Source organism: Pristiophorus japonicus, chromosome 13 (genome assembly GCF_044704955.1).
Source record: "Pristiophorus japonicus isolate sPriJap1 chromosome 13, sPriJap1.hap1, whole genome shotgun sequence".
NCBI classification, from domain to species: domain Eukaryota; kingdom Metazoa; phylum Chordata; class Chondrichthyes; family Pristiophoridae; genus Pristiophorus; species Pristiophorus japonicus.
This window is the reverse complement of record NC_091989.1, coordinates 153842743-153856915: the sequence shown is the minus strand read 5'-3', so window position 1 is coordinate 153856915 and position 14173 is coordinate 153842743. Positions and strand designations below refer to the sequence as shown.

At 43.7% G+C, this 14173-nt stretch overlaps 1 protein-coding gene across 7 annotated transcripts in view; it reads right to left on the bottom strand.

The window, feature by feature from the left end:
* ankrd11 (ankyrin repeat domain 11) overlaps positions 1-14173 on the bottom strand; it is a 273694-nt gene that overhangs the window by 42872 nt on the left and 216649 nt on the right. For all 7 annotated transcript variants that reach the window (XM_070898151.1, XM_070898150.1, XM_070898153.1 and 4 more), the window contains 3 exons: positions 9890-10090; positions 8776-8918; positions 1236-1383 (listed from right to left, as the gene is read on the bottom strand). In XM_070898151.1, coding sequence (XP_070754252.1) covers positions 1236-1383; positions 8776-8918; positions 9890-10090 — 492 coding nt within the window. The remainder of the gene's footprint in view (positions 1-1235; positions 1384-8775; positions 8919-9889; positions 10091-14173) is intronic.

Here is a 14173-nt window from a genome sequence, read left to right as displayed (position 1 = left end):
CCGGGAGTCCTCCAACAGCGTGCTGGGACGGCCTCCCCAGTGTGTCTCTGTCAGTGTCTCTCTGTCTTTGTGTGTGTCTGTCTCTCACTCTCTGTCAGTGTCTGCGTTTCTGACAGCGAGGGAGGGAGGGAGGGAGGAGGGAAGGAGAGTGGAGGGAGGGAGGGAGGGAGGGAGGGAGGGAGGGAGGGAGGGAGGGAGGGAGGGAGGGAGGGAGGGAGGGAGGGAGGGAGGGAGGGAGGGAGGGAGGGAAGGAGAGAAGGAGGGAGGGAGCGAGGGAAGGAGGGAAGGAGAGAGGAGGGAGGGAGGGAAGAGAGGGGAAGAAAGGGAGAGAAGGAGGCTGAACGGCCGGGCCCAAGACCTCGGGCTGGATTTACAGGTAGGTGGCGTCGGGTCTCGGGGAGGGGCGGGTCACGGATGTCCGGGGTGGGGGGGAGCGGTCGGGGGAGAGCGGGGGTCGGGTCGGGTCCAGTCGGATGGGAGGAGCCTTATGCACGCAGCCCCAGTGAGGCCTTTCGGCTAGGGGCTGCGTGCTTTGGGCACCTCCCACACAGTTTTGGGTGCCTGGAGCTAATGCACATGCGCACCCACTGTAGCGCGCATGTGCAGAGGTCCCGGCAGTGTTTTCAGCGCAGGGACCTGGCTCCGCCCCCTACAGCTCATGCTGCGCTGCGCCCAGCTCCAGAGGGCCTCCAGGGAGCCGGAGAATAGGTAAGTTTTTTTTAGGCGCGAAAAAAGGGCGTCCAGGTCCGGGCTGCACCGTTTTAGGCGCGGCCCAAAACCTGGGCCCATAGTGTCTGTGTCAGCACGTCGAAATTAGTCTCATTCCCTTGCTTTTTCCCCATAGCCCTATTATTTATAGTACTTAAAATGTTGAAAATATCTCTTTCCACAGCACATATAATTCATAGTTATTGCATTGTGAAATTTCCTTTCACTTTTGTACCAAAGATTGATACAAATTTTTCCCAGTATCATTTTTTTTTAAAAAAGGACAAAGGTATTTTAAATTGGGATCAACTTTAAACTGCAATGACATTGGTATAACAATCTTATACTAGGAAAATTCAAAACCTCAGTACTAGGATCTATTCATTGTTAGTGCAATTTAAACTTATTTGATCACAGTAGCAGTTTAAGGTTGATTAAGGCACACTGTAGAATAATTGGTACTATGAATTATAATCAAGTAATAGATAATAAAGTTGCATCCATTCATAAACACTTGCTATTATCACCTGTCGAGCTCTCATCGCTGGAGCTGCAGGAACCCTTCCCCAGTAACAGGTTCACCATGGTGGGGGAATTGGCAACTTTAAGTGGCGTCTCTCCTGTTCTGTTACTCTGATGGGGATTCCCTCCATATCTCAACAGCAGCTTCACTACCTGAAAAAGTCCCAAAACAATAAATTTGTTCAGATAATATAACAATAACTTGACTCCAAGACTGTGTATGTTCAGTAGTTCTCTTTTTTTTTGGTTGAAGGACCCCCTTTTCAAATCGATTAGTAATCATGGACCCCCCATCTAAATTATATTATACACTGCCCATAATATGAATGTGGCTTTATGTAAAAAGTGTTTCAATAAGGCTTTTAAGAAAACAGGTATTTACTTACAGATATCAGTGAGATGGGCGTGTCTGCTTCTCACACCAATTCTGGGTACACCGCAGCAGCAGATAGCCACTGGACAATTTTAAAATCCATCAGCAGACCAAGGTGAGTGAGGATACCAGCACCATCACTCCATTCTGTCCCACTGACTGTAAAAGCTGCACTGTGGAATTGTATGTGTTTGCGTGAACATGTTCAGTCACGTGTTTGAAGGGCCCCACAGGTGCTCTGATCACATGTCCGGAGGATGGCACAGGGTCATGGCTCCAGGGAGAGGAATCGGCTCGACTGGCAGTGAGCACTTGTTGTAAAGTGAGTGAGAGCTGTGGGCCTCTGAGGAGGTGGGCCCAGTTGTTAATAATTCACAAGTGCTGAATCAGTGTCGGTTTTATAAAGAAGAGCAGACTTGAAATTAACTCCAACCGTGAGACTGGAAAGTCTCGACAGATGCCCATGGACCTCTGTTTGAGAAACCTCATTTTGCCAAACTAATAATTATTTACTCCGTAGTTTAAAAAAAAATATTCTGCTAGACTGAATTATTATGCACTTTACTGGCGGCGACAGGACAGCCACGTCCCATGAACGAATAAAAACAAATCGTTTTACGTTGAATTAAACAACGTTGCATCAGAAAAGGTAGTATTCAGAAACTCTATTGCAATAAAGTAACAGATAATAAAGTTGCATCCATTAATAAACTCTTGCTATTTTCACCTGTCGAGCTCTTATTGCTGTTTTTCTTTAACTATTTGATTAGAGTACATGAAATCAGCATTCTGATTCACGAAGCACAAGTATCAAACAATTACTGCACCCCTTTCATCAAACCCTGTATAATCGAAAAACATTTCTCACTGCTGTTTACAGTTTTTATAAATCAGCACTGTAGGTCAATTAGTACTAGAAACTTAGATAAAATACCAACATGCACTCAGCATAATATACTGAGAGTTGAGACTAGCCTAGCAGTATTACAATAGTGACATGTAGCCTCAAACTTCAGATAAACCTACCGATCCTCAATTCTTTGGCTGTTATTAAACTAGATGACAAACATTCTCACAGGTTTTCAAAATCACATCAGGTGGCTAATTGAAAAGAGAATTATAGTTTGAATACATGAAGGTGATACAGCTTGTATTGAAATGTAGCAACTCTATTTTCAACTTTTCAAACGTGGCCTCAAAAGCTCAGTTTTAATATAATCTAATAGCTATAAAGATGTTAGGTTCGTCAAAAAGATTCTGTGGTTGTTTTGAATTTTTTGTGACAATGGCAGTGGATTCTTGCTGCCAACAAAAAGACACGCAATTTATTTTTCAAAACCAAAGGTTAAATTAAGCATATGCTGATTAAGTAAATGCCAATGTAACTCATCAATACACAGAATTCATCGACAAAGCAAAATCTACTAGTATGGATATCTCAGTCAAGAAACTCTTGAAAATTATCATACACGTTGTTGGAGCATTTTGTAATCAAAACTGCATGATATGGGATACGATACATTTACATTCAAACACTCAACACCAAACTGAAAGTAATACATTGGGATTGATGGCTCCGAAAGGAATCATATTTAGTTGGAGACGGTGAGTTAGTAGAAATATACAGCAGATACCTACTGCTTGTGTTCCATCAGCAAGTGAAACATGCCTTGTGTCAACAGCTTGGTCAACTAAGCAGAATCTTCTCTCAAGTGGTAATGAGAAAGAACGGGTAAGAAACAATATGCAGTTGTATGTAAAACCCATTCACCTTTTTTTCCCCAGTGGATGGAGACACTTTTGTATTAGTGAAGGTTGAAAATCTACTCCCTCAATGGTGTAGCTCCTCAGTTTGTGCATGCCCCAAGGAGCTAGATGCTTCCTTGGCACAGCTTTTTCAAAAAAAATGCTATCCACTCAAGTGGAATCCAGAAAATACTGCTCCTATGCTTAGAAGGGATCAGAGTATACCCTGACAACTGGTAACCAGTATTTCTATTTCCGAGCATGCCAAAGCTCATGGAAATCTGTTTCAACATCTCAACCACAGTAATTTATTTAGTCAATAAACTGGTTTAACAGCAGAATGGTCAATTTCTGATGCTTTCAATCTCATGTCTGGAGGCAGGAGTGGTCATTAATATTTCTAGAGCCTTTGATTGCATATGGCTTCCTGGTGTTAACTGCTTTTTGTGCAACACTAGCAAGTTGTTAAACTGGCTGAGTGACTTCCTCGGAGGCTGCAATAAATGGACATTTGTCTCATTCAAACACTTATGCAATGATCCCCGAAACACATTCGTCCACTCTTTTCTTAGTTCTCATCAATAACTGGGTGACCGTCATAAAAAGTGATGCTGATTTTCCTGATGGCACCACTTTGAGTGGTTAATAACCCATCAAAAAGGCAAGAAGCTAATGAACTACTACAGGCAAACATGGGACAGAATTGGAGAGTGAGCAGACTTATTGTGCCAAGACCAAGTTATTACTGAAACAGGTTAACCATTAAATGAGCAATCAATTTCTATGTTATCAAGTACTGGGGAAAAAAGCAGTACAGATAGCTGAAAAAGCTCTCAAGATTGCTCCGCCCTACTTCTTACCATTAGGAATTTCTATTCCACAAAACCTGTAAACATCAAATGATGAATCACAAACAAAACTGATTGCTTATCTGTGAAGGCAATATTGTCTACACCTGTAAAATAGAATCAGTGAATCGGCCTTTTGGCTAAGATCTGCATAACTAACCTGACCAGCCACCATGACGTCCGGGTGGTTCCTCCCTGGTCAGGAAGGTATATGCTTACATTTTTGTAAACAGGAGGTGGGTGGGATTGGTGACCCATCCACCTCCACGGAGGTGTGTGGGGGACCTGACCCATCCACCTCCATGGCACGAACCTGGTATTGCAGTACTTCCAGGAACGGTGCAGTGGCTCTAGGCCTTTTGGCTAAGAGCATTGGCGCAGAGTGATCCTTGACTGGTGCAGGGTGACCTCTGGCGTTTGACAAAGAATTGTAACGATTGGATAACGATTGGACATGAATATTAAAAAAAAAAAAAAAAAAAAAAAAAAAAAAAAAAAAAAAAAAAAATAGGAGGTGGGTGGGGTGGATTGACCCATCCACCTCCACGGAGGTGTGTGGGGGGCCTGACCCATCCACCTCCATGGCACGAACCTGGTATTGCAGTACTTCCAGGAACGGTGCAGTGGCTCTCGGCCTTTTGGCTAAGAGCATTGGCGCAGAGTGATCCTTGATGTGTGCAAGGTGACCTCTGGCGTTTGTGATTTGACAAAGAATTGGAAAGATTGGCTACGAATAATTTAAAAAAAACTAGATGAGATTAGCCTATCGCAAAGATACAGCTGGTTCTCAGTCCTCTACTGATGACTGATGCAGCCAGGCCTTGCCCACTCAAGTCTGCTCTCAATATTTTTGCTTGGAACACAATGGCTGAGGTATAACACATCATGATTACTTAAATTTGGCAGAATATAGTACCTACCTTCTCTAAGAAAGCACAAGAGCAAAAAAGAAAAAGCAATTCTACAATATGTTCAATGGACAATAATGAGGGTTAACTGGCAGCACTGCAAACAGTCCTTAGACTACAATTTTATCACATGATTGGAGTTTTGTGGTTTTACTATTAGATTGCAAGGGGATAAGAGAATGATCTGGCCATTATGACAATTAAATTTGCATATGGATGATGCCAGAAATGAGCCTGTTTAACTCGTTGGGGGCGGAGGGGTGAAAGAGAATGTAAATTCCTGGGCACTAAATCAGCTCATCTTTGTGACACCTTTATACCGACACAGCTTTGATGTATCAAAGATGATTTCTCGCTTTGTTTACTAGCCTATTAAGCACTGTACTTTTCTTTCCAAAAACAAGTTTTTTTAATTGTATTCTGAGCAGACACATCAGCATAACATATCACTGTTGGTGTACAACGTGGACATTTCCCATATCTCGGGAGCCTCTTATCAACAAGAGCAGACATTGGATGACGAGACTCAACATCGCCTCCAGTGCGCCAGTGCAGCCTTTGGGAAAAGTGTGTTTGAAGACCAGGCCCTCAAATCTGCCACCAAGCTTATGGTCTTACAGGGCTGTAATAATACCCGCCCTCTTGTATAGCTCAGAGACATGGACCATGTACAGTAGACACCTCAAATCGCTGCAGAAATACCACCAATGATGTCTCTGCAAGTTCTTATAAATCCCCTGGGAGGACAGACACACCAACGTTAGCATCCTTAACCAGGTCAACATCCCCAGCATTGAAGCACTGACCACACTTGATCAGCTCCGCTGGGCAGGCCACATTGTTCGCATGCCAGACACGAGATTCCCAAAGCAAGCGCTCTACTTGGAACTCCTTCACGGCAAACGAGACGTTACAAGGGCACCCTCAAAGCCTCCCTGATAAAGTGCAACATCCCCACTGACACCTGGGAGCCCCTGGCCAAAGACCGCCTTAAGTGGAGGAAGTGCATCCGGGAGGGCACTGAGCACCTCGAGTCTCATCGCCGAGAGCATGCAGAAATCAAGCGCAGGCAGTGGAAAGAGCATACGGCAAACCTGTCCCACCCACCCTTTCCCTCAGTGACTATCTGTCCCACCTGTGACAGGGACTGTGGTTCGCGTATTGGACTGTTCAGCCACCGAAGGACTATTTTTAAAGAGTGGAAGCAAGTCTTCCTTGATTCTGAGGGACTGCCTATGATGATGATGTTATCTATAAACAAAGATAGGAACAAAAGTCCAAAGAGGAACAGAACAATGTTTAAACAGATTTAAGATGAACACCTAATCAAAGAAACTGGCTTTCCAGCTTTCACTCTATTCAGAACCTTATTTCTGCATTCCTTCTTTGTCCAATCACATTCAGATATTAATTATCCCAATTCATCATTTGAACACACAAACATCTGGCATCTTCTGCATTAAATTAAGTTTGTGCAAGTGCTCAAACCGATCTGCAGCAAGAAACATAATGTAACATCAAATTTCAAAATACAATTAAGAAATACTTGCCTCTTCCCATTCCCTATTTTAAAACAAAACTTTGCCAACATCTTTACAATTATTTTTCAGCATAGGATGCCATTCCTCTGCAAAATTTTCAGAAGATTTGAACCACTGTTTTCTGAGCCGTTCACTGTCACCTCTGTAGTGTACCATGTTGACAAAGTGAAAATGTATACTTCAACAACCTCTGCTACCAGACTGGGATGATAAATTGAAATTCACACAGCAAACATAACCAACTGCAAACTCAGTCAGCAGAGAAAATGATCTGTCCAATATAGCTGGATACAAATACAGATTACAAGAGAGTGTATATAGTCTTACTTCACAGCTTGGTTTTATGGTTTAGGATTTCTACCAAACATAGAGGTCAAGTGATGAACTTCCCCAAGGACCAGGGAGATCACTTTAATCCAAAGTGCCCGCTATTCCTGGAAGTTGGTGCAGGAAACAGAGGTAATGTTACTTTAGGTTTAAATCTTCAATGTCATGTTCGAGGGACAATGAACAGTTTTCAATGCCAACCTTATCACGGCTTTGTACATTACATCAATTCAGTTTTAGGAAGGAAGAGTGGTATCATCTTTGAAACCCTATGCTACAATCTCCTGGGATAACATTACCCTTCCTGTACTACTATAGACCAGATGGTGTAATCATCAGCTTATACCAACATCTCTTTCAGTTTGTAAATTGTTTGCCTTTTTCACAACAGCCACATATTGGTTTCATGGTTTCAACAATTTCCCCACAATAACCACCATATGCCTATCCTGAACAGCACAATGTATAACTGTTCCATTAAACACATACTGACTACTTTAACTCCTCACTCACGTGCTAATACATGCATACATTGAACTGCATTTGCTATGTACTGGCCCAGTTTCCGAAAACATGAAGATCTTTCTGATTCGAGTTCTATTGTTCTTTATTATTTGCTCCTCCAATGTTACCCGTATCCAGAAACTTTGAGACTTCTATTTCAATTTGCTCATTTAAGTCATTTATATATTATTGAAGACTGGCCCCTGGAGTATCTCCACTTTTAACTCTTTTCCAGCATGAAATGTTTCCATTTGTAATTACCCAGTTTCTGTTTTGAGCCAATTTCTAGTTTACTCTTCACCTAACTCCAAATTTCACAGGCTTTACCTTAATCAGTGATATGAATACTCATTAAATGATATTTACATATGTAACATTCATTGCATCTCCTTTGTCCAACTCGGCAGGAATATTTTTGGGCAAAATTTCTAAATGTTATGAAAGGAAAAACCTATGCACTTGCTGTGCTTGAAAGAGGAAGAATTTGCATTTATCTAGCACCTATCACGACCTCTGGACATCCCAAATCACTTTTCAGCCAACAAAGTACTTTTTTGGAGTGTAGTCACTGTTGTAATGTAGGGAAACGCAGCAGCCAATTTGCGCACAGCAAGATGCCACAAACAGCAATAAGGCAATGACCAGATAATCTGAGAGTTTGGCAACAAGGGGATAATTCCCCTGCTCTTTTTCAAATAGTGCCATGAGACCTTTAACGTCCACCTGAGGGGGCAGACGTGACCTTGATTTAACAGCTCATCCAAAAAGACGGCACCTCTGACAGTGCAGCACTCCCTCAGTACTACACTGGAATGGCAGCCTGGATTTTGTGCTCATGTTTCTGTAGTGCGACTTGAACCCACAACCTTCTGATTCACAGGGGAGAGTGCTACCACTGAGCCACAGCTGATACTGTGCTTTTTGCTCCATTAATGTGGCCTGGGAGATGACATTTACATTGATCAACTGACGTGAAATAATGAATGGAGAGAGTATTTGGGATAGTGGAACTTCACAACATCTCACAAACTACTGTCAACTGGTGCCCACCTTTTTTTTTTGGGGGGGGGGTGGGGGGAGGGGGGTGGTGGAAGAGGGGAGAAAAAGAGCCCATGTGGAGATGCATATGTTGTAGAAATTTCCAATCAGTGTGCAGTAATGAAGACATTCTACATGATAAATACCTTCCTTTGTAGAACTGGAATTGCTGCAATCAGTACTCCTTTGTCAACTACTGATATATTTCTCAAAATCAAAGAACAAAGCTTTAAACACAAGAACTATCAACTTGAACAGACCTTGCGGTGACCATTGTTAGCGGCATCATGGAGAGGTGTGTCATCGTCCAAGCCTTTTGTATTGACCTCAGCACCTGCTGCTAGAAGTTGCTTAGCAACATCATAGTAACCTCTATTACATGCTTCATGCAGTGCAGTCCAGCCTGAAAATACAATCAAACCAACTCTTAAATATCCCAAGGAATAGTACTTGTTTATTCAGCACCTCAGTATATTTTATTTTAACAAATAATCATGGTAGCTGTAGTGTTCAGTTTTTTCCCAAAATAAAATCTATGTTATTTTCCTTATATAGTCTCTCCAACCTCAACAAACGTACAACTAACAAAATAGATTCATTTTATATACTGGATTTGAAAATTTAGCCAATAAAACAAAAGGTAAGAGTTTGGTAGCACAGCAGTAGAATACCTGCCCCAAATGAGTATGCTTGGATGCTCATGATCCAAATTAAATATGCAGGTTAAGTCTACTGACTGCTGTGATGAGTTCTTTGAGCAACTAAATGAGTTCAGTCCCTTTTACTGTCCATATTGTCACTGATAATTCCCTCTAGCGAGGAGAGCTGACAAACATTGTTAACTTGTCAAATTAATTTCTGACAGTAATGTTGGTCAATAGCTCATTTGATAAAAAGCATGTTTACCAGAGGTTGTCATGATGTAGTGTCATGGATACAGATTCGCCCCTTTTAGCATTAGCATATGATTGGGGGTGAGTCACCTGCTTATCAGTTGATATGCGCTTGGATGAAATCCAATGGGTGGAGTTGAAAGAGGAAAATTAAAGGGATTCCATGTGCCCTCAACAGAGTACCCTTGGCATGGACTAATGCACTTCTCCTAAAATGCTGTGAACCAGCAAAGCTTAGAGCACAGAAGTTGAGTAACTACAACCGTTAGCTCAGCACTAGAAATACTTGTTTGGGATAAGCATCATATATTTGATCCAGTAGTACATATTTTTCCTCTTTCCTCCATTTTCTTCCCCTACTGCTAATAAACATAGGAGTGGCAGGCAGATAATTAAATTGCTGCATTACTCACTCGATGCATAACACTTTGCTTATAATAAACTTTCCAAAAAATATGATTGCCCATGATAGTTACATTACCTGCAAAGTCTTTCACATTTACATCTGCACCTTCGCTTATGAGTTCTTTTATTCGCCGTGCATCTCCCCGAATGGCAGCTCTGTGAAGTCGCGTCTCTCCACGTTCATTTCTCTTATTTACTTTGTCTTTGGTTTTGGAGGCAGAACTTGGTGTTCTCTTCTGTCCAAGAATCGACTGCGAGGGATGCTTTGGCGTACGATCTGCGCACACATAACTTTTTGGTTATCTGTAGACTAGTTATATTAAATGTTATAAGCTTATTTATCCCGTGGATAACAATGATGAAAAATATGGTTGCCCATTTTAGTCATCTGAAAGTTTCTGCAACCTCTTGGACTTAATGTATTGTGCTTTTTTGAATGCTTTGTTAAGGTGTGAACTTAATCCTGACGTGAGAGGTGCAGAATAACAAAGTACACTATCAGTCACAACATAATAGGCAACTTTTCTTCCATTCTTTGGCTGAAGGTGTTTTCAAGGACCAAAGGGATGAGCCTGAGTGATGATGGTGGTGGTTTTGAAAGAGAGGGGGAAGTGCCTGAGGAGAGAACACCGTTTACAATATTAGCTAGCATGGACGCCAGGAAGTGACTCTGGGTGGTTACGGGTTTAGTGGAAATGGGGTTAAAGGAGGAGGTGGGTTTTATGGACAAGATAAGCATTGGAGGAGATAGTAGATGAGTGCAAGTGAGAGAGCGAGCAAGTGCGTGAACGAGAACGAGAACGAGAGAGAGAGAGAGAGAGAGAGAAAAGAGTGCGAAAACGAGAGTTGAATCCACATTTAAATAGATGACGACATATTTGACGGGGGAGAAATGAATGGTGGTATGGCTGAGCAAAGGAAGAGACAGAGAGGAGAGAAAGGATCGAGTAATGTCCCCTCCAGGTGGGCTGTGCAGCTGGCTTGCCAGAACTTTTAAATAGAAAAACCGCGAAGGCGCGGTGTTTTAAATGAGCCTGTCAAAGGGGCTGCGCAGCCCCCTAAAAAATTACAGAGCGCATTAGTTGAGAACACAAAGGAAATAGAAGTAATGGGCTAAGGTCCAAAGTGGCAGACAAAGTGCACATACCAATGTTCAGAGGCGATTTGGATTACATAGGCATAGCAGAGTAGGAGAGACATGTCATGGTTGGAAATAGAAGACAGGGAGGACACAATGTGCAACAGTCCTAAGTTGAGGTCTGAGGCCCTCTGATGGGATGAAGCTGACTTATACATAAGACAGTATGGAATCTGCTTGGAGTGTCCATTACATTCTGCTTTCTGGGATGTGATCTGAAACATCCAAGGTTCTTCAATCTGTTATCAGTCATTAACATTTGCATATTACTCCAAACTTCTTGCTGCAATTCTGATTTTCAATTATCTCTCTCCTTTCCTTTACTTATGAAATGATCTGAAAGTATAACTTTGTGTGTGACATAACAGAACTTAACTGATGTCAACTTGTAGTCATTTGGGGAGCAATTGCTCTAGAAAATGTCGTAGACCACAGACCTCGTGATGATGTCCAATCTTCAGGTTAAGAAGATTGATGATTTTTTTCAAATATTTGAAGAGCAACCCTTGATCAAGTGCTATTTTGGAGCAGATGTGGGGTAGAAGAGAGAAGGGAAGCGGAGAGAGAAATTTGAATAGGCCAAAATGCTGAAATCTTTATTCGTTCCTGGGATGTGGGCGCGGCTGGCAAAGTCAGCATTTATTGCCCATCCCTAATTGCCCTTGAGAAGGTGGTGGTGAGCCGCCTTCTTGCACTGCTGCAGTCCTTGTGGTGAAGGTACTCCCATAGTACTGTAAAGGAGGGAGTTCCAGGATTTTGATCCAGCGACAATGAAGGAACGACGATATATTTCCAAGTCAGGATGGTGTTGTAACTTGAAGGTGATGGTGTTCCATACGCCTGCAGCCCTGGTCCTTCTTGGTGGCAGAGGTTGCAAGTTTGGGAAGTGCTGCCAAAGAAGCCTTGGCAAGCTGCTGCAGTGCATCTTGTAGATGATACACACTGCAGCCACAGTGCAGGAAATGAAAGTTTAAGCTGGTGAATGGGGTGCCAATCAAGCAGACTGCTTTGTCCTGGATGGTGTCAAGCTACTGGAGTGTTATTGGAGCTGCACTCTCCCAGGTAAGTGGAGAGTATTCCATCACACTCATGACTTGTGCCTTGTAGATGGTGAAAAGGCTTTGGGGAAACAGGAGATGAGACACTCACCGCAGAATACCCAGCCGCTGACTTGCTCTTGTAGCCACAATATTTATGTGGATGGTCCAGTTAAATTTCTGGTCAATGGTCACCCCCATGTTGGTGGGGGATTCGGCCATTGAATGTCAAGGGGCAGTGACTAGACTCTTGCTTGTTGGAGATGGTCATTGCCTGGCACTAGTGTGGCACAAATGTTACTTGCCACATTATCAGCCCAAGCCTGAATGTCATCCAGGTCTTGCTGCATTTGGGCATGGACTGCTTCATTTTCTGAGTAGCAGCGAATGGAAATGAACACAATGCAATCATCAGCGAACATCCCCATTTATGATGGAAGGAAGGTCATTGATGAAGCAGCTGAAGATGGTTGAGCCTAGGACACTGCCCTGCAGAACTCCTGCAACGATGTCCTGAGGCTGAGATAATTGACCGGCAACAACCACAACCATCTTCCTTTCATCATCACAGGCAGTCCCTTGGAGCCGAGGATGACTTGCTTCCAGTCTAAAAGTGAGTTCTCAGGTGACTGAGGAGTCCCAATGCAGTACCTACAGTCTCTGTCACAGGTGGGGCAAATAGTGGTTGAAGAAAAGGGTGGTCAGGGAGCCTGGCTTGACGCACGTTCTTTCCGTTGTCTACTCTTGGTTTCTGCTTGCTCTCGGCGAGGTGCTCAGCGCCCTCCCAGATGCTCTTCCTCCATTTTGGGCGGTCGTGGGCCAGGGATTCTCAGGAGTCGGTGGGGATGTTGCACTTTTTCCAAGGAGGCTTTGAGGGTGTCCTTGAAGTGTTTTTTCTGCCCACCTGGAGCTCGCTTGCCGTATCGAAGCTCCGCTTCGAGAGCTTGCTTTGGGAATCTCTTGTCGGGCATGCGGACGATGTGGCCCGCCCAACAGAGCTGATCGAGCGTGGTCAATGCTTCGATGCTGGCCTGAGCGAGAACACTAACGCTGATACGTCTGTCCTGCCAATGTATTTGCAGGATCTTAGAGGCAGCGCTGATGGTACTTCTCCAGCATTTTAAGGTGTCTGCTGTATGTAATCCACATCTGAACCATATAGGAGGGCGGGTATCACTGCTGCCCTGTAGACCATGAGCTTGGTGCCTGATTTGAGGTCCTGGTCTTGAAATACTCTCTTCCTCTGGCGATCGAAGGCTGCGCTGGCGCACTGGAGGCGATGTTGGATCTTGTCGTCAATGTCTGCTTTTGCTAACAGTAGGCTCCCTAGGTATGGAAAGTGGGCCACGTTGTCCAAGGCCTGGTCATGGATTTTGATAATTGGGGCGGCGGGGGGCAGTGCTGTGTGTCGGGATCAGGTTGGTGGAGGACCTTTGTCTTACAGATGTTTAGTGTAAGGCCTATGCTCTCTTATGCCTCGGTGAAGGTGTTGACAATGGCTTGGAGTTCGGCCTCCGAGTGTGTGTAGACACAAGCGTCGTCTGCGTACTGTAGTTCAATGACAGAGGATGGGACGACCTTGGATCTGGCCTGGAAGTGGCGGAGGTTGAACAGATTCCCATCTGTTCTATAGTTTGAGTTTGCCAAGGGCGAGATGTAACATTGCAGCAAGGAAGAGCGAGAAGAGCATTGGTGCAATGACGCAGCCTTGCTTGACCCTGGTCCAGATGTGGATTGGGTCTGTGGTGGGTCCATTGGTCAGGATCACGGCTTGCATGTCATCGTGGAGCAGGCGGCGGATGGCGACAAACTTTTGAGGGCAGCCGAAACGGAGGAGGATGCTCCATAATCCGTCACGGTTGACAGTGTCAAAGACCTTTGTGAGGTCAAAGGCGGCCATATACAAGGGTTGGTGCTGTTTCCTGCATTCCTTTGTGCTTGGTATGACTCCAGCCAGTGGAGAGATTTTCCCCCTGATTCCCATTGACTTCAATTTTACTAGAGCTCCTGATGCCACATTCTGTCAAATGCTGCCTTGATGTCAAGGGCAATCACTCTCACTTCAACTGCAGCAAAAATCTATTTTGGTCTTTTTGGAAAATTGGAAATATACTTGGAAAAATTATAAATGGCAGGATTAATTACAATCCAGGGGACGTTTTTATCCCACTGAAACTGCAAAGTA